Source organism: Myotis lucifugus, unplaced genomic scaffold (assembly GCF_000147115.1).
Source record: "Myotis lucifugus unplaced genomic scaffold, Myoluc2.0 scaffold_365, whole genome shotgun sequence".
NCBI lineage: Eukaryota > Metazoa > Chordata > Mammalia > Chiroptera > Vespertilionidae > Myotis > Myotis lucifugus.
Genome location: NW_005871413.1, coordinates 1,068,171 through 1,089,489, shown reverse-complemented (window position 1 = coordinate 1,089,489; position 21,319 = coordinate 1,068,171). Strand labels below are relative to the sequence as shown.

General features: G+C 42.5%; 1 protein-coding gene and 1 pseudogene across 12 annotated transcripts in view; both read left to right on the top strand.

Annotated features, from left to right (window-relative positions):
* LOC111828433 overlaps positions 1-4,386 on the top strand; it is an 11,728-nt pseudogene extending 7,342 nt beyond the window's left edge.
* The window catches only part of LOC102426853 (zinc finger protein 345-like), a 51,866-nt gene that overhangs the window by 7,339 nt on the left and 23,208 nt on the right, over positions 1-21,319 (top strand). For 3 of the 12 annotated variants that reach the window (XM_023764951.1, XM_023764941.1, XM_023764949.1), the window contains exon 2: positions 20,099-20,225. Coding sequence is in view for 7 of the 12 variants with exons in the window: in XM_023764941.1 (XP_023620709.1) it covers positions 20,192-20,225 (34 nt within the window). In the remaining 5 variants the exon portion in view is untranslated. The other 9 variants (XM_023764952.1, XM_023764939.1, XM_023764943.1 and 6 more) reach the window with 8 other exon arrangements.

Here is a 21,319-nt window from a genome sequence, read left to right as displayed (position 1 = left end):
TGAAAATGACAGAGACGAGACAGGAAATATATTTGGAAATGGGGGGCAAGGCCGGACCCCAACTCTAGTGGGAGGACTCCACTTGTGCTCAGGACTTGCCATCCTTCTATTCAGTTTGGGATACTCCTGTAGCCCTTAGGCAGGCAATTTCCAGTAACAGATAGACTATCTTATCAGTAAGGATTTACATGACTATCTGGTCTGGAAGTTACTTCAGCTACCATTGTCTCAACAAAACAGTTGGTGCATAGCTCTGACCTTAGCCAGGGCTTAAGGGTCACCAGCATTTCAGGCTCCTTGTGCACACCTCTCTGCTAGTGAAGACAATAGGCGGCTTCCCACACAGTCAACACTCTTTTCAGGATCTGTATTCTTGGTTCAGTTGTTTGTTTCATTTCCCAGTTAGAAATGTTCTCTGTTTCTTTCTCAGGCCCACGGTATCTTTCCAGGCTTTATATACATCTTCAGTACCACAGTCTTTGTGGTGCTCGAACAATTTCTGATTTTTTATTTGTAGCAGCCGCTACAGGGCACTCACCGTGTACCGCCATTCTGTTCGCACTCTGTATCATTCACAACAGACACTTGTTATGCAAGATGCTTCTAAACAAGGAGATCGTTGAACATGTACTTCCCTCATAGATCGTTGAACATGTACTTCCCTCATATCTCTCTCTCTCTCTCTCAGAAACTGGGAGGTGGGAGTGTTTTGATAATGCAGGTATCATTGGCAAATGTAAGCAATTCTTTGTTCCTGTTTGATGGGACTTTTCCTCATTGTACCTATCTTGACTTTTCCTCATTGTACCTATCTTGAGCTTTCTTTGAATCCTTCACTGGCTCTTGGAGTACTCAAAAATGTCATTTGGTCTATACTTGCTGGTAATTTCAAAGTGCACTCATCTGATTGTCAAAACTAAAAATTTGCCCTGACCGGTTTGGCTCAGTGGATAGAGCTTCGGCCTGCAGACTGGGGGGGTCCCAGGTTCGATTCCGGTCAAGGGCATGTACCTTGGTTGCGGGCACATCCCCAGTAGGGGGTGTGCAGGAGGCAGCTGATCGATGTTTCTCTCTCATCCATGTTTCTAACTCTCTATCCCTCTCCCATCCTCTCTGTAAAAAATCAATAAAATATATTTTTAAAAAACCACAAAACTAAAAATTCGTTTTCTTTCAGCTATGTCATCTGAAGATGACCAGGCCTTTTTCCTAAAGCCTGGAATTCAAGATTTATTCTCTGAAATTATTCTGGTAAGATATAAAAGGTGTGGTTTTGACAATGTACACTTAATGAAAGCCTAGGAATTTGACAAAGAATGTGATGAGAAGAGAATGTTAGTATAAACTGAACTTACCTGGAACGGTTATTCATAATACAGTTCTTGTTAACTAAAGAGGTCAAGTGTACTATGCATTTGGGAAACTTCCCACTTTAAAGTCAGTTACATTGACAGATCAGTGTGTTTCCGCACCTGATAGTTGAAACAGCTTTTTGCTGTTATGTATCCTTAGAAAGGAAATCTGGAAAACTAGGAGCTAACACAGTCTGTGGTGTAAATAATGATTAGAATTGTTTAAAATGTAGGGTGGGATTAAACTTTCATTCATTTATAAAATTTAGATATTTATAATGTTCCTATAAAATTAAAAACTGCTCAATTTGACAATCTTACTACTTTGAAATATATATATTTTTATTGATTTCAGAAAGGAAAGGAGAGGGAGAGAGAGAAATATCAATTATGAGAGACAGCCCTAGCTGGTTTGGTTCAGTGGATAGAGTGTTGGCCTGTGGACTGAAAGGTCTCAAGTTCTATTCAAGTCAAGCACATATGCCTGGGTTACGGGCTCAGTCCTCAGTAGGGGACATGCAGGAGGCATCAAATCAATGTTTCTCTCTCCTTGTTGATGTTTCTGTATCTCTTCCTCTTCCTTCCTCTCTGAAATCAATAAAAACTTATTTAAAAAAATAATGAGAGAAAATCATTGATTGGTGCCTCCTACATGCCTCTTTTTGGACCTAACCTGAAACCCGGGCATGTGCCCTCATGGAAAATTGAACCATGATCTGTTTCATATGTCAATGCTCAACTACTGAGCCCTGCTGGCTGGACAATTTGGCAATGTTTTTTTTAAAATATTTTTTATTGATTTTTTAAGGAGAGGAAGGGAGAGTGATAGAGAGTTAGAAATATTGAGAGAGAGAAACATCGATCAGCTGCCTCCTGCACACCCGCAACTGGGTATGCGCCCCTAACCAAAGTACATGCCCTTGACCGGAATTGAACCTGGGACCCCTCAGTCCGCAGGCCGATGTTGTATCCACTGAGCCAAACCAGATAGGGCAATTTGGCAATGTTTTAAACAAGGATTCATTATTCTTCCTCAAACAATTTTATTTTTATGTTTTGTCTATAATTTCAGTAAATTTACAGTGCTGTTTTAAACGACTTTCATAGTTTAATGAGTATCACAAAATGGTTCTTAGGCAACAAGTGTACATGTTTCTTGAACTTGTAACTGTCACTAAAGGCCTTTCTATCTCCCATTACCAGCAGAGTCAATATAATGAAGATGCAAGTTATCAATGGAACGAACATTGGAAAAACTTTAAGCAAGAGTCATATCTTAATAATCAACGGAGAATTGATTTTTCAGAGGACCATTATAAAAGTGGAAAAGTCTTTGACCAAATGTCCAATCATCATATGGGTCAATTATTTGATATTGTGGAAAAGACACACAAAGGAAGTAGATGTGTCAAATCTTTTCAGGAATCTTCAAATTACACTGAACAAGTGAATATTCAGGCTAGGGAGCAGGCTTACCCAGGTAATTCATGTGGTAGAATCATCAGTCAAATAATCAGCCTAAATAGAATGAAAGAAATCCATAGTGGAGAAAAACATTATACATGTAAAAATTCTATTCAAACATCCAATTGGCCTTCAGGTTGTACTCTAAATGAAAGAATTCAGACTGGAGACAAGCCTTACAAATGTAAAGCATGTGGCAAAGCCTTTAAATGTCATTTAACTCTTACTGTACATGAGGGAAGAATTCATGCTAGGGCAAAACTTGACAAACTCTGGGAAAATGGAAAAGACTTTAGTCAGTCCTCAAAACATACTCAACGTCATAGAAATCTTATAGAACAAAAGCCTTACAAATGTTCAGAATGTGGCAAAGCCTTTAGCCAACCCTCAAAACTTATTGTTCATCAGAGAATTCACACTGGAGAGAAACCTTACAAATGCAGAGAATGTGGCAAAGCCTTTAACCAGTCCTCCTCCCGTAATCATCATCAGAGTATTCATACTGGACAGAAGCCTTACAAATGTACAGAATGTGGCAAAGCCTTTACCCAGTCCTCAACTCTTCTGCTTCATCAGAGAATTCACACTGGAGAGAAACCTTACAGATGTAGAGAATGTGGCAAATTCTTTAGCAGGTCCTCATACCTTACTACCCATCAGAGAATTCACACTGAAAAGAAGCCTCATAAATGTAGAGAATGTGGCAAAGCCTTTATCAGCCGTACAAATCTTATTAAACATAACCGTATTCATACTGGAGAGAAGCCTTATAAATGTACAGAATGTGGCAAAGCATTCAGGGAGTCCGCAAACCTTAATAAACATCAGAGAGTTCATACTGGAGAGAAGCCTTATAAGTGTACAGAATGTGGCAAAGCCTTTAACCAGACCTCAGCCCTTACGATTCATCAGAGAATTCACACTGGAGAGAAACCTTACAAATGTAGAGAATGTGGTAAACCCTTTAGGAGCTCCTCAAACCTTACTGCACATCAGAGAATTCACACTGGAGTAAAGCCTTACACATGTAGAGAATGTGGCAAAGCCTTTAGCCATCCCTCAAACCTTGGATATCATCAGAGAGTTCACACTGGAGAGAATCCTTACAAATGTAGAGAATGTGGCAAAGCCTTTAGCAAGTCCTCATCCCTTATTAATCATCAGAGAGTTCACACTGGAGAGAAACCTTATACCAGGTAATTGTAGAGAATGTGGCAAATCCTTTGGCAGCTCCTCAAGCCTTGGTAAGCATCAGAGAGTTCATTCTGGAGAGAAGCCTTATAAATATAGAAAATATAACACAGTCTCTCATCCGTGTTCCAGCCTTACTGCACAGCAGAGTTCGTACTTGAGAGAAGATGTGAGGATTGTTGTAAGTCCTTTACCAGCTCTGAGAAGTTACTGAACATCACAGAACTCATACTGGAAAGAAGCCTTATGAATGTGAAAAATGTAGAAAAGCCTTTAAAAGCCATTCATGTCTTACTGTACCTGAGAGACTTCATACTAAAGAGAGTCCTTGAAAACGTAGAGCAGCCCTGACCGGTTTGGCTCAGTGGATAGAGCGTCGGCCTGCAGACTCAAGGGTCCCAGGTTTGATTCAGGTCAAGGGCATGTACCTTGGTTGCGGCCACGTCCCCAGTGGCGAGTGTGCAGGAGGCAGCTGATCAATGTTTCTCTCTCATCGATGTTTCTAACTCTCCCTCTCCCTTCCTCTCTAAAAAATCAATAAAATATATTTTTTTTTTAAAAAAAAAACAAAAAACGTAGAGCATGTGCAAGATCTTTTACCCACAGCTCAACATGTACCGAATAACAGAAATTTCTATAGTGGAGGGAATCCTTACACTAAAAAGTTTGAGAAAGCCTTTAACCTGAGGTCTAACCTACTCAACATTTTAGGAATCATTCTAAAGAGAAAGAGCAATAGTACAAAGTTTTCATCCAAAGATTTAACCATGATTTATCATTGAGAGTGATAAAATAAGGTCTTACAAATTATGAGGTATATGTCAAAGGGTCTACGTTTATATGTCATACAACATCTGATAATTATTACTGGATAGAAGCTCAACAGATATAAAGAATGTGACAAAGTTTACTCAGTATGCAAACCTTACCCGACATCAGCATTCATACTGGAGAGAATCAATACAAATGTAAAACATTGTCCTAAAATCTTTAATCAGCATCCATAGCTTATTCCTCACATTGGTATTCATTCTAGCAGGAAACCTTAAAACTGAAGAATGTGGGAAATCATATAGTTGGACCTACTGCCTCAGTCAATATTAGGGATTGTAATTAGTAGGAATTCTACATTCATGATATAGGAGAGAGGACTTTTGTTCAAAATATATAGTTTACAAAAGTCCAAGGAATTTATTCCTTAAAGTGACTTTAAAATGTAAAAACTTCACCCAAGTATGTAATTGATTATGAATTTTAAAGTATCACTGAATGCACACTATATACGTAGCCAAAATGCCTTTCAGGTATTGCTCTAAATCAGAAAGTTTATCACACAGTGTACTCCCAACTTTAAATATAATTAGGTAATATTTCTATACTTGAATATATCAAAAGAATTGATGTTTCCATATGTACAATTAGAGTGTTACATATTTAAAATTGAAATGATTTCAAGTATTTGGAAAAGGAAATATTAATGTGATTCTGTTCCCATATCACTTGGTACTGCTATATGTTATTCCTGGTGTATGAGTGAAATCATGGGGTTGATTGTTTCTGCCTTAGAGATCTGTGAGCTGTTTTATATTACATGGACTTCCCTTATGCACAATTTCATGGACTATTGGATACATTGTGAGGTGCACATTTTATTCTATTAGAGATGTACACTATTGAATGAATCTTTTAAGATAGTTCTTGAGTTTTATAAATGATGTCATCAAAGTTACTTCCTTTTCTGTGCCAATGTGTTCAGATGAAAACTTTATGAGGGCATGTGCATTTGTGGTTTTGATGTTTAAGTGAATGGTAGTACACTCAAGACAGTGCTGTCTGTGTAATAGGTTTTCCATAATTAAGAGGAATAGTCCGCAAGCCAACGCTCTATCCAATGAGCCAAACCGGTTTCGGCTGAATGAATCTTTTAAGATAGTTCTTGAGTTTTATAAATGACGTCATCAAAGTTACTTCCTTTTCTGTGCTAATGTGTTCAGATGAAAACTTTATGAGGGCATGTCCATTTGTGGTTTTGATGTTTAGGTGAATGGTAGTACACTCAAGACAGTGCTGTCTGTGTAATAGGTTTTCCATAATGAAGAGGAATATTGCAATAGCAGTGACATTGTTGTACCCAGGATTCAGAATTGGCATGAACTCTACAATGTAGGAAGAGGACGCCTTTCCCAGGCTCCACTGCTAGCTGGACTCACAAAAATTAATTCTATTACTTTCATTTCCCATTTCCTGTTCCTCTCTGCTTTTTCACTCTGTCTTCTAGGATGCCATTCTTTTTTTTTAAAAAAAATTTTTTTATTGATCTCAGAGAGGAAGGAATGGGGAGATAGAAACATCCATGATGAGAGAGAATCATGGGTCAGCTGTCTCCTACAAGCCCCCTAGTGGGGATGGAGCCCAAAACCTGGGCATGTGCCCTTGACCAGAATCGAACCTGGGACCTTTCAGTTCGCAGGCCGACGCTCTATCCACTGAGCCAAACTGGCTAGGGCACTGCCATTCTTTTTGTACTGCTATGACCACAGCATATCAAGCTCTTCCTGTCCCACATCACCCCCTCAAGCTCCTGTAGCTTCTGCTCAGTTGTTTGGTATTCACTAATGCAATGATTGACGTCAGAATTTGGTGAATATTTTGCTTTATTTTTATGAAGTAGATAGCCTATCATTCAAGTTCTCATGCTGACATTTATAGTTTTCAATATGAATATGAATTTTCGGAATACCACAAATTGGCATCTGTGTACTTTGTAATTGGAATGATTTTTTCTTGTCCTGATTTTCATTGGAAACCTTAAGCATTTCTCAGTGTTATCCCGTTAACTTCTTTATTGGAGTGGGATTAGCCCATGTTAAACAGGTTTTAGTCTCACTTTCCTGAATGTAGCCTTATGTTGGTCATTCTTTCTAGAGGAACCCGAGACCATGGCAGGGCCCTAGCTGAACACCAAGGTTTTTTTGTGAGAAGGAGGTACAGAGAATAATAAATGCTTACTGTTCAAAAATCACATTCATGATACATTTTAACACTAATTATGTCATTTAAAACCCCTCTTTTAACCTTAGTTCTATCTCTGAACTTTGCATTTTGTTAACAGTTATTAATACTTTTGACTCAGAAATGCCGTAATTCTATTCTGTAACCTCAGATGCATTTATAAAATCAGGCAAAGGTGTTTCTTCTATCAGTTTTGGGGTGTGTGTGTGTGTGTGTGTGTGTGTGTGTGTGTGTTTTCTTTTGGTTGTTTTTTCCATAGGTTCCTGCACATTTGTGTACATTAATACATCACTGCACTTGTAGTCTCTTATTTCCTGGTTTGTGTAGAGCTCTCAGGGCATCCAGATGGGGCTCCTAAGCTGTCCTTACTGACCAACCTGGCTGATATTCCAGAGCGTACTTGCAGGCTCTAGTCCATGTGTGAATAGACACCCCTTCTCAACATGATCACCTCACCAAAACCTGTGGCCAAGTTGCATGTTACTGCTTCATGAAGAGACATGTGGTAAGGAGGTTAATTTCCTTATTTGAACATAAAAGGAAACAGGAAATCTAGCTTTCAAGTTTTTAGTGGCATCATTTAAACCCAAAATAATTTTAAACTTGAAATAACCTAATATTCATTATTCTGTTTTCTGTGGAAATTCTGAAGATTGTGGTGGTTGAGTTTTTATCAAGCTGATCACATCTGTATGTACCACAGATATTTCTAAAAGCTTATTTCCAATGGAGGGACTCCTGGTTTTCTGAGAAATAATATGAGTTTTTAAAAAATTTAAAGTATTTTATCCTAGTATTTTATAAGATTTTATTTTATCTTTTTTAAAAATTTAAACAAAATTTTATTGAATGCAGAGAGGAAGGGAGATGGTGAGCGAGATTGAAACATCAATGGTGAGAATCATGGATCCCCTGCCTCCTTCATACCCCATACTGGGATGGAGCCCTCAACCGGGGCATGTGCCCTGACCAGGAATGGAACCCCGTCTTCTGGTTCATAGTCCTATGCTCAACCACTGAGCCATGTCATCTGGGCAGGTTTTATTATTTTTTTATTATTATTCTTTTTAAAAATATTTTTTATTGATTTTTTTACAGAGAAGAAGGGAGAGGTATAGAGAGTTAGAAATATTGATGAGAGAGAAACATCGACCAGCTGCCTCCTGCACACCTCCTACTGGGGATGTGCCCGCAACCAAGGTACATGCCCTTGACCGGATTCGAACCTGGGACCTTTCAGTCCGCAAGCCGACGCTCTATCCACTGAGCCAAACCGGTTTGGCTATTTTTAATAATTAAATGCTTATGCTGAGATAGATCGAAAGTCTGGAAGATACATTGCTTTTGGACAAAAAAAAAAAAAGAAAAAAAGCTCCCAGGACTCAGCTTACTCCCACTCATGTCTACTCACTACGCAGAGAATGTCCTCCTGTTTGTCTATAGATGGAATCTTTTTCAATGAAACATACGTCACATTTGATGCTCACTAACACATTTCGTGGTAAAAATTGTGGTTATAAAGGGATATGTAATTATTGGATATTTGATCAATGGTTTTACTTCTTTTTATGCTTACATTACAGAGAATGTGCCACCATACAAACTGTTGCAGAATTAATGACATTCCTTTCTTGCTATTTATTTGTGACCCCTGGATGTGCCCCAATCTGGGCTTGAACTTGCAATCCTGGCACATTGGGATGACGTTCCACCAGCTAAGTTACTCCTTGGCCAGGACAAAATTAATGAATCTTTTTGTTGTTGTGAATCCTCACCTGAGGCCATTTTTCATTGATTTTTAGAAAGAGTGAAAGGAAGGGGGACAGACACAGAGAGAAATGTCTTTGTTGGAGAGACACATCGATTGGTAGCCTCCTGCAAGGGCCTGTAAGGTAGGTATGTCCCTTTAACGGAATCAAAGCCAGGACTCTCAGTCCACGAGCCAATGCTGTATCCAGTGAGCGACACCTGCTAGCGCCAGAATTAATGATTCTTTTTTTTAAAATATATTTTATTGATTTTTTACAGAGAGGAAGGGAGAGAGACAGAGAGCCAGAAACATCGATGAGAGAGAAACATCGATCAGCTGCCTCCTGCACATCTCCCACTGGGGACGTGCCCTCAACCAAGGCACATGCCCTTGACCGGAATCGAACCCGGGACCCCTCAGTCCGTAGGCCGACGCTCTATCCACTGAGCCAAACCAGTTTCGGCCAGAATTAATGATTCTTGAGCTAAAAATATGTCCCAGTGTCTTCTTCAGTGTATATATTTGTCAGGTTTGTTACCCATACATGACAGGTCGTTCAGAAATAGAAAACAAAACAAGAAATGGATTCGTGAGTCAGGGAGTGGTCAAATGGGTTATGTTCTTATATATGCTAAGTGTCCGACCATTCTTTCAACCGGTCGCTATGATGTGCATTGACCACCAAGGGGCAGACGCTCTGACCGGTAGATTAGCTTGGTGCTGGGGTCTGGCCGATCGGGCCTGGACAAGATGGGCCAGACACGCCCTTTAGCCCTCCTGAGGGCTCTCTCAGGCCCCGATTGTGCATCGGTGGGGTCCTTCCATCTGGCCTGCACTCTCTCACAATTCGAGACCCCTCAGGGGATGTAGAAGAGCTGGTTTCAGCCTGATCCCCGCAGGCCAGGCCTCCCTTGCTTGGTGGATGAGCATTGACCTATCAACCAGGAGGTCAGGTTAGATTCCTGGTCAGGGCACATGCCCTGGCTTTCCCCTTCAATCCCCAATAGAGGGCATGTAGGAGTCAGTGGAACATTGATTCTCTCTCATCATTGATGTTTCTTTCCCCCTCTCTTAAATCAATAAAATATTAAAAAAAACAGCCGAAACTGGTTTGGCTCAGTGGATAGAGCGTCGGCTTGCGGACTGAAGGGTCCCGGGTTTGATTCCGGTCAGGGGCATGTACCTGGGTTGCGGGCACATCCCCAGTGGGAGATGTGCAGGAGGCAGCTGATCGATGTTTCTCTCTCATTGATGTTTCTGGCTCTCTATCTCTCGCCCTTCCTCTCTGTAACAAAATCAATAAAATATATTTTTAAAATAAATAAATAAATAAATAAATAAATAAACAAAGTTTCTCTTTAAAATCCTTATCCAAGGATATTTCCATTGATCTTAGCGAGAATGGGAGGGATAGTGGGTAGAGAGAAAGAAACTGATATGAGAGAGACACCAATTGGTTGCCTCCCTCAGGCACACAGGGCTCAGCCACCCCGGAATTACGTGCAATGATGAATTTTGGTTGATTTAAGCCATTAAACTTTGGGTGTTTTATTTCACAACAAAGACTAGTTGTAAGAGAAAAGAGTTCCTGAGATTGAGGTGCTCCCTATTAAAAACGTAATGCATGTGACATGGCCTTGGGACTGACTGACTGGAAGGAGACTTGTTAGTGGATGCTGCAAGTGAAGGAATAACATGGAAGTCTGGAAGGTCAGAAAATGGTGTTTTTTTGTTTTGTTTTGGGAAATCATGTTTTGATCTAGGGAAAAAACTTTTGCCAATAGCACATGAAGCAGAAGAACCACCTGGCCAACCCATAGACCAGTGATGGCGAAGTTATGACACGCGTGTCAGAGGTGACACGCGAACTCATTTTTTGGGTTGATTTTTCTTTGTTAAATGGCATTTAAATATATAAAATAAATATAAAAAATATAAGTGTTTTACTATGGTTGCAAATATCAAAAAATTTCTATATGTGACATGGCACCAGAGTTAAGTTAGGGTTTTTCAAAATGTTGACACGCCGAGCTCAAAAGGTTCGCCATCACTGCCATAGACTCATAAGAAATACTGAAGTATTGTTGCATTAAGATAATCTGTTTTGGGGTGGTTTTATATAGCAGATAATTAACTTGAATCGCTCTTAAGGACTGAATTGTGTCCCCTCACAATGGGTATTTTGAAGGCCTAACCCCCAATATGTCTGTATTTGGAGATAGGGGGTTCAGGGAGGTCATTAAGGTTATATGAGGTCACAAGAGTGGGGTCCTATTCTGATAGAAGTGGGGTCCTTATAAAAGGAGATAGAATACCCTGTCTGTACATATTCTTGAAATTTTCTTTGGATAATATTATCAAGGAAGGATAGTCAATTACTTTTTCTGAGGTAAATCAGCAATGTTTATTTTTGATGTGTTTATTTTGGAATAAGTGTTATATTCAAATTCTTGATGAAATAATAACGTGTGTAGTGAAAAAACTGTATTCCAGGTAATTTAATTCAAGTGTTAGACACAACATTTATTTTAGTAATGCAGTTTATAACAATTTTCTTTAAAAGGTTTATATTTATTTATTTATTTATTTATTTATTTTAAATATATTTTATTGATTTCTTACAGAGAGGAAGGGAGAGAGATAGAGAGTTAGAAACATCCATGAGAGAGAAACATCGATCAGCTGCCTCCTGCACATCTCCTACTGGGGATGTGCCCGCAACCCAGGTACATGCCCTTGACCGGAATCGAACCTGGGACCCTTCAGTCCGCAGGTCGACGCTCTATCCACTGAGCCAAACCGGTTTCGGCAAAGGTTTATTTTTAAGCAATGCTATTGTCCTAAATGATCATATATCTTAGTCATCCAAGTCTCATATCCCAGGTCGTGTCCCTCTGAAACACTCTGGAACTCAGCCATGTTGAGTCTTGGTCTCCGTAGAGAATGAGGAAGTCAGCAAGAAAGGCTGCTGGTGTGAGTATGAAATTGCCCATCTACTCAGGGAGAGTTGTGGTTTCACCTTCTAGTTCTTCATCCTCACACAGACCATTGCAACTCTTTGTTTAGTGAAAGTGCTTACATGAATTCCAATTGCAGTCATGTTCTTGGTTCAAGCTCCTCCCCTCCTCCAGCCTCTCACTGAGATCTCAGTTCCTACAGAGTTACTTCAGCCTCATAACCAATATCTGCCTGCATGGCCTGGGGGGTAGGGCAGGGGAGGGGAATTAGGTCCTGACATAACCATTTTCAACTGTTAGTTTCCAACACACAAGTGCTTTCATAATATATTTGAAGCTAACTGTGAGTCACTGGTCACTGACTTCCAAACTTCACCATTGGGAATGGAGAAGAATGTTCACAAGCAGACATCACTACCAGAGGGCGTTTCATTCCATTATCAATTTTAAGGAGGAAATACACAGGAATGTCTGAAAGTTGGAGATATATATATATATATATATATATATATATATATATATATATATATATTATTGTTTTCAGAGAGGAAGGAAGAGGGAGAGAGAGAGAAACATCCATGATGAGAGAGAATCATGGATTGGCTGCCTCCTGCAAGTCCCCCACTGGGGATCAAGCCCACAAACCAGGCATGTGCCCTTGACTGGAATCAAACCTGGGACCTTTCAGTTCGCAGGCTGACGCTCTATCCACTGAGCCAAACCAGCTAGGGTGGAGATCACTTTTAATACATCATTTCTGGTGGCTGCATTTGCCTCTGTGGATTGTATCCTCTGGCACAGAGAAGGCTCGGTTTGATGCAGGTAAGGCTTCATCAGGTTTTATGTCAGGGTATTCCCCTCCGTTCCATTGGTGTATGTACATGTGGTAATCCAGGATCACATCCACTTGCTTACTTGTGTGAGCCACGTCCTGTGTGGTTCAGGGTTCGGGATCTGGAGGAGGGCCACGTGCAAATGACAGAGACAAGATAAGAAATAATAATTTGGAAATAATGGGGGCCAGGTGGAAAGTCCAACGCAAGTGGAAGGACTTCCACCGGTATCCAGGCCTTGCCAACCTTTTATTCAATTTTGGATACACATAGCCCTTAGGCAGGCAATTCTGGTAACAGACAGACTATCTTAAAGGTCAGTAAATATTAATTAAGATTTACTCTGAGACTATTTGGTCAGGAAATTGCTTGAGCTACTATTGTCTCCACTAAACAATCTGTGCATAGCTCTGGCCCTTGCCAGGCCTCAAGGTTCACCAGCATTCTGCACTCCTTGTTTACACTTCTCTGATAGTAAAGACAATGGGTAGCTTCGAACACTTGGTCTTGCTTTGTAAAATGTTTTTCACTGTCAAAAAATGAATCTTCCAACTTTCCTATATTTGAAATATTTTGCCTCTCCTGAATATCTTTTGCTTAAATTACAGTCAAAATTTCATTGACTAGGTAATCAATTTATTGTGTAGAACACTTGGACATATTAAGGAAGACCTTTCAGTTTATTTGTATCTGTTTACTTAAGCATTGCTGTGTCATTTTCTTTTTCTTTTTTAAAAAATACATTATATTGATTTTTTACAGAGAGGAACGGAGAGGGATAGAGAGTTAGAAACATAGAGAGTTAGAAACATCGATCAGCTGCCTCCTGCACACTCCCTACTGGGTATGTGCCTGCAACCAAGGTACATGCCCCTGACTGGAATCGAACCTGGGACCCTTGAGTCCGCAGGCCGACGCTCTATCCACTGAGCCAAACCGGTTGGGGGCTGCTGTGTCATTTTCAATGTACAACTCTTTTTCCCATCTGTGTAGAATGGATTGTCTGTATGTGTTTATCTGTTTAGTATATGTGGTGTTTTTTGGCTTCGGGTGGCAATACTGAGGGGTGATATTTTATTGGTCTAAAGCAATTAAATACATAGTTTAAACATAATCCTTTTGTCTGGTTTACTCTAAATTATAGGTTTCTAAACAGGTCATATCTTTAAAGTAAATAAAGATTTATAACACTGAAGTGAATACCTCTATTTATGAAAATACTGGAAAAATAATAAAAATAAACAAAAATGGTGATGGGTTTAAGTAAACTGATAATAGTTATTATTCTTATAACTGTTTTAAATATTGTTGATTTTAAATTGTTTTGTTTCCCAAATATAAGGAAAACTAACAGGCGACATTCTATATTAATATCAATGTCCATTTAACTAGGTTATAGGGACTACTAAAGTCAAAATATTCATTTAAAAATGCATTTCCAGAACGCAGACTTCACAGACCACAACTTACAACTAGAAAATTGCAGCCCTTAAAAAAATTCGTAAATTAAGCCCTAACCGGTTTGGCTCAGTGGATAGAGCGTCGGCCTGCGGACTGAAGGGTCCCAGGTTCGATTCCCGTCAAGGGCATGTACCTTGGCTGGGGCACATTCCCAGTAGGGGGCGTGCAGGAGGCAGCTGATCGATGTTTCTCGCTCATCGATGTTTCTAACTGTCTATCCCTCTCCCTTCCTCTCTGTAAAAAAATCAATAAAATATATTTTTAAAAAATACGTAAATTAAAATGTTTCCGACTTGATGGATGGTACCTTATCTCATCAAGAGCCTAACCATGAATGGATATCTATGTCTCTCTCTGACACCCCCATCCACCTGCTTCCCTAACTCAAGCTGCCTCTCCCTTCAGATGGGGAGACAGGGAGGGGCTGAGAGAGCAGGCTGCCCTTCCCCTCCCCCCTCCTCACTGAGGGTTTAAGGATCCAGGAAAATCAGAGGCAGAAAGTTTCTGGTTTCAAACCCAATCTGCACGCCTTTTGAATTCCCTGTAACTTCACTGTAAGAATGTGCTCCCGGCTTGTGAAGATCCTGGGAAAGACCCCTCCCTGGGACACCTGCAGCTGAAGGGCAGACCAGCCATAGCTCTAAGCACAGCCTCTGGGAGCTGGGAAACTTCTGTGTGAATTCCAGATTCCTCCTCCCCTCTTTATGCTTTTGCCACAGCTGCCATTTACTCGCTAGCACCCTAATAAAGGAACAGCCCCTCTATCTGGGGTGCCTTGTGCCATCAGAGGGCACCTGGCCCTTTCCTCCCTTTAAAGAAGTAAAATAAACGCCCTCCCTCTGCTCCTGTCTCTTCTCTCCCTTGTGAATCCTTTCGCATCCGCGTCACCAGCCAAAACCCTGACAAAGACGTGGGAAACTCGCCCAGGAAGGGCTGTCACTGTGGGAGGAGCAGCAGAGACCCAGAGCTGCCCCCTCGCTCCTGCCCGTCCCTCCCTCCCTCTGTCCCTGCACAGGCCTGGCCGCCGGGCTCGGCCCCGCCCCCATCGCAGAGTCACTCAGCTCAGGCTCTGGCCCCGCCCACCCCGCAGGGAGGCGCATGCGCAGTTCCTTGCAGACGCGGAAAGCAGCTGTGGAGGGGAAGGTGGGGGCTCCCCTGAGGAGGGTGTTTGTCTTTAAAGCTGACGCTCCCCGTGCCCCTCCCCGCAGGGAAGGCTGAGGGCGCCGCCGGCGCTGAAGTCCTTGTTGGGGTCCCCGCCCCCGAGCCTCTCTCAGCGGTGAGTCCGCGTCCCGGGAGGCTGCGCGGTGCGGACGCCACGTGCCTTTGGGAGGAAACGGAGGCCCCGGCCCGGGGTCTCTCCGCCTGTGGCTGTGGCCACCGCCTGCCGCGCGGTTTTCCCGCTGAAAACCGTTCCCGGGGCCGCCGGTCCTCCCCGCGGGGCTGAGAGTCTGGGTCAGGGGGTTCCCGACCTTTGCGCCCCTCCCCCCGCCTGGCGCTTTCCGCCCAAAGAGCCCGGATGGCTCCCGGCCTGGGGGTCTGCACCCCCCTCCTAGGCCCACCGCAAAGGCTTTAGCATGAAGATCTATTCTCTGTAATTTCCTGGGAAAGAGAACCGAAAACCACCTGGGAAACCTGCACGTGTAGAAGTTCCTGCTTCTCCCCCTCCCGCTCCCCGCAGGTCTCAGGGCTGCTGGGTCTGGTGTCTTGTACCCAGCGCCCCTGAAAACAGCTCTGGGGCAGCTTGGGAGGCCGAGGAGGCAACTAGTTAAAGATGCCGGTCAGGGCCCCCAGGGCAGGCTTTGTTCAGGGGAGGTAAGGGGTGCTCTGTGGGGTTGGGGTTCAGCAGAGCAGCACATGTGCTCCTTCCTGTAGGAGTTTGTGGAAGTGTTTATTAGGTTTTACGCCGCCGCCAGGAAAAAACCGTGAGTCCAAACAGAGACCGGATTAAACAGGCTTTATTGGGAGCACACGGGCGGGTTCACCAGCTCGGAGAGGGGAGCAGGAGAAGCCGCGCCAGACTGGAGCAGGGGCAAGTTTTGATGCTGGCAGAAACTGGTGGCAGTGGGGGTTGTCCGGGGTCAGGTGAAACCTGCGGTCTGTCCTGCGGTTTTGGCCATTTCCAGGAGCCGTTTGTCCGGCAGGGACTTTCCACCGGGGTGGGGGGGTTTCTGGACGTCAGTGTGGTGAGGTCAGTTTCTCTCCGGCCCAAGAGAGGGAGAGGGTCTCCCCCCCCCCCGGGGCGGGGTGCCAGCAAATACCGGACAGTGTTTGACACATGAAGACAGAAAAAAACACCTCAGTGTGGTCTCCATGTAGGAGCTCATTGTTCCTGACTCTCTCCTGTGACACAGGACAGGAGGGGGTGTCCTTTTCCTCATTTCCAGGTCCTTCTAGGTCCTTCTGACTGAGTGAGGGGAGCTGATTGACAGGCTGTGGGGACGCCTTTGAAGGCACATTCTGTGACTCCTCAACACATTGTCTCCTGAGGAAACAACCCTGATCTCATCAGGACCAGGACCAAATGGCTGCTTCTCAGGTAAAAGATGTGTCCGGGGTCAGAGGCTCTGTTTGCTTTTCCTCTAACATTTGTTGATATATTTGTCTTTCCCTCAGGCCTGTGTCCCCTGTTGCACTGTGTCCTGTGACCTACAGCTAGCTCATTCTCAGTGCTGCTTTTCCCTCTACTTTGCCATCCCTAAACCCCCCTTCCTGTCCCCGCTCTTGCTCCCCCAATTCGTTCTGTGTGAAGATCTTTAGACCTTTCCAGGAGAATGTCTATGTAGGCCTTTTATTCTACCTTCCTTCATTATTTCACGTAATGTCTGTATCACAGGTTTTTCATTTCTTTGTTTATAACTTTTATTTTTATTTTTTATTGATTTCAGAGAGGAAGGGAGAGGAAGAGATAGTTAGAAACATCAATGAGGAGAGAGAATCATTGATAGGCTGCCTCTTACATGTCCCCAACTGGAGATCAAGTCCGCAACCCGCCCATGTGCCCTTGACAGGAATCAAACCTGGGACTTTTCAGTTCACAGTTCGGCACTCTATCCACTGAGCGATACCAGCTAGGGCTGCATTATAGTTTTTTGATAACAGAAGCTTTGAAGTATGTTTTAAAACCAGGAAGCCTGAAGCCTTTAATTTCATACATTCTTTTCTTTCTTTTTTTACTTGTTTTTATTTTATTCTTTTTTTGGTGGCAGCGGTGGGATACGAACCCCATACATTCTTTTCTTGATTGACTTGGTTACATGAAGTCCTGTGACATTCACATTAAGAGCTTTTCTACTTCCACCAATAGTGTCAGCAGTTTCTATATTTCCCTCACTTTTTTAGTATATATTTTTGTTGATTTCAGAATGGCAAGGAGAGGGAGAGAGAGATAGAAACATCAATGAGAAAAATCATTGATCAGCTGCCTCTTCCACACCCCTCACTGGGGATCAATTCTGAAACCTGGAGTGAGCCCTGACCAGGAATGGAACCCTGCCCTCCTGGTTCAGAGGTCAACAATCTACCTCTGAGCCTCATTGGCCCGGCTATATTTCTCTCCTTTTTCCCAGAGCCTTCTCTGCCTTCACTTTATGCAGCCTCCACAAGGTCAGGAAGCATTCCCACCTTTAATTAATGACTCTCAACTATTCAGAACATCCCTTTTATGACAGATCCACCTGGGAAGGCAGCCATGTCTAACATCCCTTTTGGGATGGGGTCAGAGGCTCTTGTGTCTTGAAGAAGGGAAATGTAGGTTTTAGGTTCAAGTGGCTGCAGCATCAGCTCATGATCGGGAGTAAGAAAATGCACATTTTACTGTTCAAAATAGCTCAGCAAGTTCTTAATGAAGAGTAAATAGTAAATAGAAGAGACTTGCTCACTAGATTAGGGCGAAAGTTTTGGTACTTAAATGTACTGTTAGCTTACAGAACATGAGAGGTACCTGTGGGTTGACACTTGCAAGAATTAATGTTAATTTGTGATCATTTCCGCATAATGATTTCTTTATTGAGGTATTTTGGCAGTAATGTCACAGCAGTGGTGACCTGACCTTCCGTGTGCCTCAGTCACCTGATGCCCATTGTCTCAGGCTCCCTGATGATCACGTGGCAGAGATGCTCCCTTCACTGTAGAGTTAATAGTCTCCCTTTCTCAGGAACAAGGGTATAGTAGGGGTTTAATGAAAGATGTGCAAAGACCTCATTCACATCTGGAAATGTCCTTCTTCTTAGTTTGTGTTTGCTTTGGAAAATGAAGGACTTACTTTTATTTCCTACAGATCATTGGCTTTTTCATGGGACTTTTAAAACAATCAGACCTTGATTCTTTAACTTTTCATTATATTCTATACTCACATGAGAGACATACCCTACATGATCACTTTTTGTATTTTCTAGAAAGTTTCCAAGAATGATATTATTAATGTATGTTCAGTTTCATTAAGTTTCTACAACATAACTTTCCACTAATGATACATAAGAATTTTGAAAGAAATGTACTAGTAAGAAAAATGAGTTCCCTCAGGCTGGTGTGGATCACTGGTGGAGGGTTTGATTCCTGGTTTAGGGCAAGTAGGTCCTGGGTACGTGTGGTAGGCAGGCCACCCATGCGTCTCTGTCTCTTTCACATTGATGTCTCTCTCTCTCTCTCTCTGTCTCTCTCTCTCTCTTTCACCCTTCCCCTTTCCCTTTCCCTTTTGTGCTTCTACCTCCCTGCCTCCCACTCTGCAAAACTCAATGGAAAAAATCTCTGGAGGTGAGGATTTACAACCACACAAAGGAAACAGTAGGTCTAACTTGTTTTGTATCCTTATGTTTCTGTCCTTATTGTGCTTATAAAACAAAAAGGGGATCATACACAAATACATTCATGAGATTTACGGAATCACCTAACCATCTTGATTTCATACTTATGTTTGTCTCTGTGCCTAAACTGTTAACGTTATTTCAGTTATTTTTTCTTTTTTTTTCAAGTATATTTATGGATTTCAGAAAGGAAGGGAGAGGTAGAGAAAGATAGAAACATCATTGATGAGAGAGAATCATTGAACAGAAGCCTCCTGCACACCCCACACTGGGGATTGAGCTAGCAATTTTGTGTGTCCTGATCGGATATCAAACCAGTGACGTCTTGGTAAATGGGTCTGGCTAAACCACTGGGCCATACCAGTTGGAACAGGCAGAATAATCTTGTTCTAAGGTTACTCATAGTAAATTTCCAACTAGGATTGTGGTTCTTATCTGTCCTATTCCATGAGAATTGAATTCCATTAACAAAACCTTTTAGTTCAAAGTTCTATATGAATTATTTACTGTGTTTTCTTTTTCTGTGTATACAGAAGCATGGCACATGATTTGGGAACATTGGCATCACAAGTAAAAAGTGAGCTTGGGACATGTGTGGAAACACAGGCCCCATCTCAGAACCTGGATCAGAATCTGTGTCTTTACAGAAGATCATTTTGCTGTGGTTTGCTTCAACTTGAGAAGAAGTCCGTAAACTCCAACCCATCATTGCATTTCCATCTGAGAAATATATCCCACTGGCCCTGAACTATGCAAATGCAGCACTCAGAAATCCATATGCTTGTATCCATGCTTTAATTTAATTAATTTATTTTTTAATATATTTTTATTGATTTCAGAGAGGAAAGGGGGGAAGAGAGAGAGAGAACAATGGTGAGAAAGAATTCGTGATCGGCTGCCTCCAATACACGCCCTACTTGGCATTGAGCCTGCAACCCCGGCTTTTGCCCTTGATAGGAATTGAACCTGCGACTCTTGATTCTGCAGGCCCACCCTCTATCCACTGAGCCCACTGAGCCAAACTGACTACAGCCATGACTTAATTTTAAAGTTTATTTCCTCACATAGGAAAATCTGAATCCTGATCAATGGACATGTGTCATCCTAATTTGTCAGTGTTAGAACACATATCAGAGAATGTTACTGGGGCAGAGTTATCTTATTGGGTGATTCAGGATACTCCCCGAGGTCCAAACCTCTTCTCTTTACACTGTTTTCATGTTGGGTGACGTGAACACTTCTGGTGACCTCTTGGTACATGTTTCTTATCTTTCAGGGACCATTGACCTTCAGGGATGTGGCCATAGATTTCTCTCAGGAGGAGTGGGAATGCCTGGACCCAGCTCAGCGGAAATTGTACCTGGATGTGATGTTGGAGAACTACAGCAACCTGGCCTCCCTGGGTGAGGATGACTTCCTTTCCGAGTTCCTACTCCACCCGCAGGGTTTTGTTTCCTTTATTTTTTAATATCTCTATGGCCTTCTGCTTTCTATGGTAGATTCTTGCTCTCAAGGAACAAGTTGGTCTGTAGCTAGTTTGGCCCAGTGGATAGAACACCGGCCTGCAGACTGAAAGGTTCCAGTTACGATTCTGTTCAAGGGCAAATGCCAGAGTTGTGGGCTTGCTGCCTAGTATGGGGTGCGCAGGAGGCAACTGATCAATGATTCTCTCTCATCATTAATGTTTCTATCTCTCCTCCTGTCTTCCTCTCTAAAAAAAATAAATATATGTAAGTTTTTTAAAAGGAACAAATGAATTCTTTGGTTTAGAAAAGAAACACTTTTTGATGTATGTGAATTAGGAACTCAGTGCTTGCACACATTACATTTTTTCTACACTAATGAAGGTAATATCAGAAAGTAATATTTTAGAAAATAATTTTCTAGAATATTCTAGTAGTCTACCACTAGAGGCCTGGTGCACGAAATACGTGCATGGGAAGGGTCTCTAGTCCCGACCCCTCCTTCTCTCCCTCCACTAGTGCTCCACCGCCACCTCTGCTCTCCAGCCTTGTTCTGGACCGGCCCCTGGTGGTCAGCACACATCATAGGGAGCGATGGAACTCTTGCTCTTCCGGTCGTACTCCCAAGTGGACAATTTTTATATTAGCCTTTTTTACACACACACACACACACACACACACACACACTAGTGGCCCGATGCACTAAATTCGTGCACGGGTTGTGTGTCCCTCAGACTGGCCTGCAACCTCTCCAATCTGGGATCCCTCGGACATCCCTCTCGCAATCTGGGACTACTGGCTCCTAACTGCTCACCTGCCTGGCTCCTGATGGCTCACCTGCCTGGCCTGGCCTGGCTGCCTGATCGCCCCCTAAACAATTTGGCTGGTTGTCTTTGTTTGCCCCCAACAGACCCCACTCCAGCACGGGGATGTGTTGTTCTTTTATTTCGTTCTGGTGATGCAATCCCGACGGACACAATTAACAGACACACACCCGCCCTCGGGCGCACGACGCCCGAACGGGTATTAAGTGG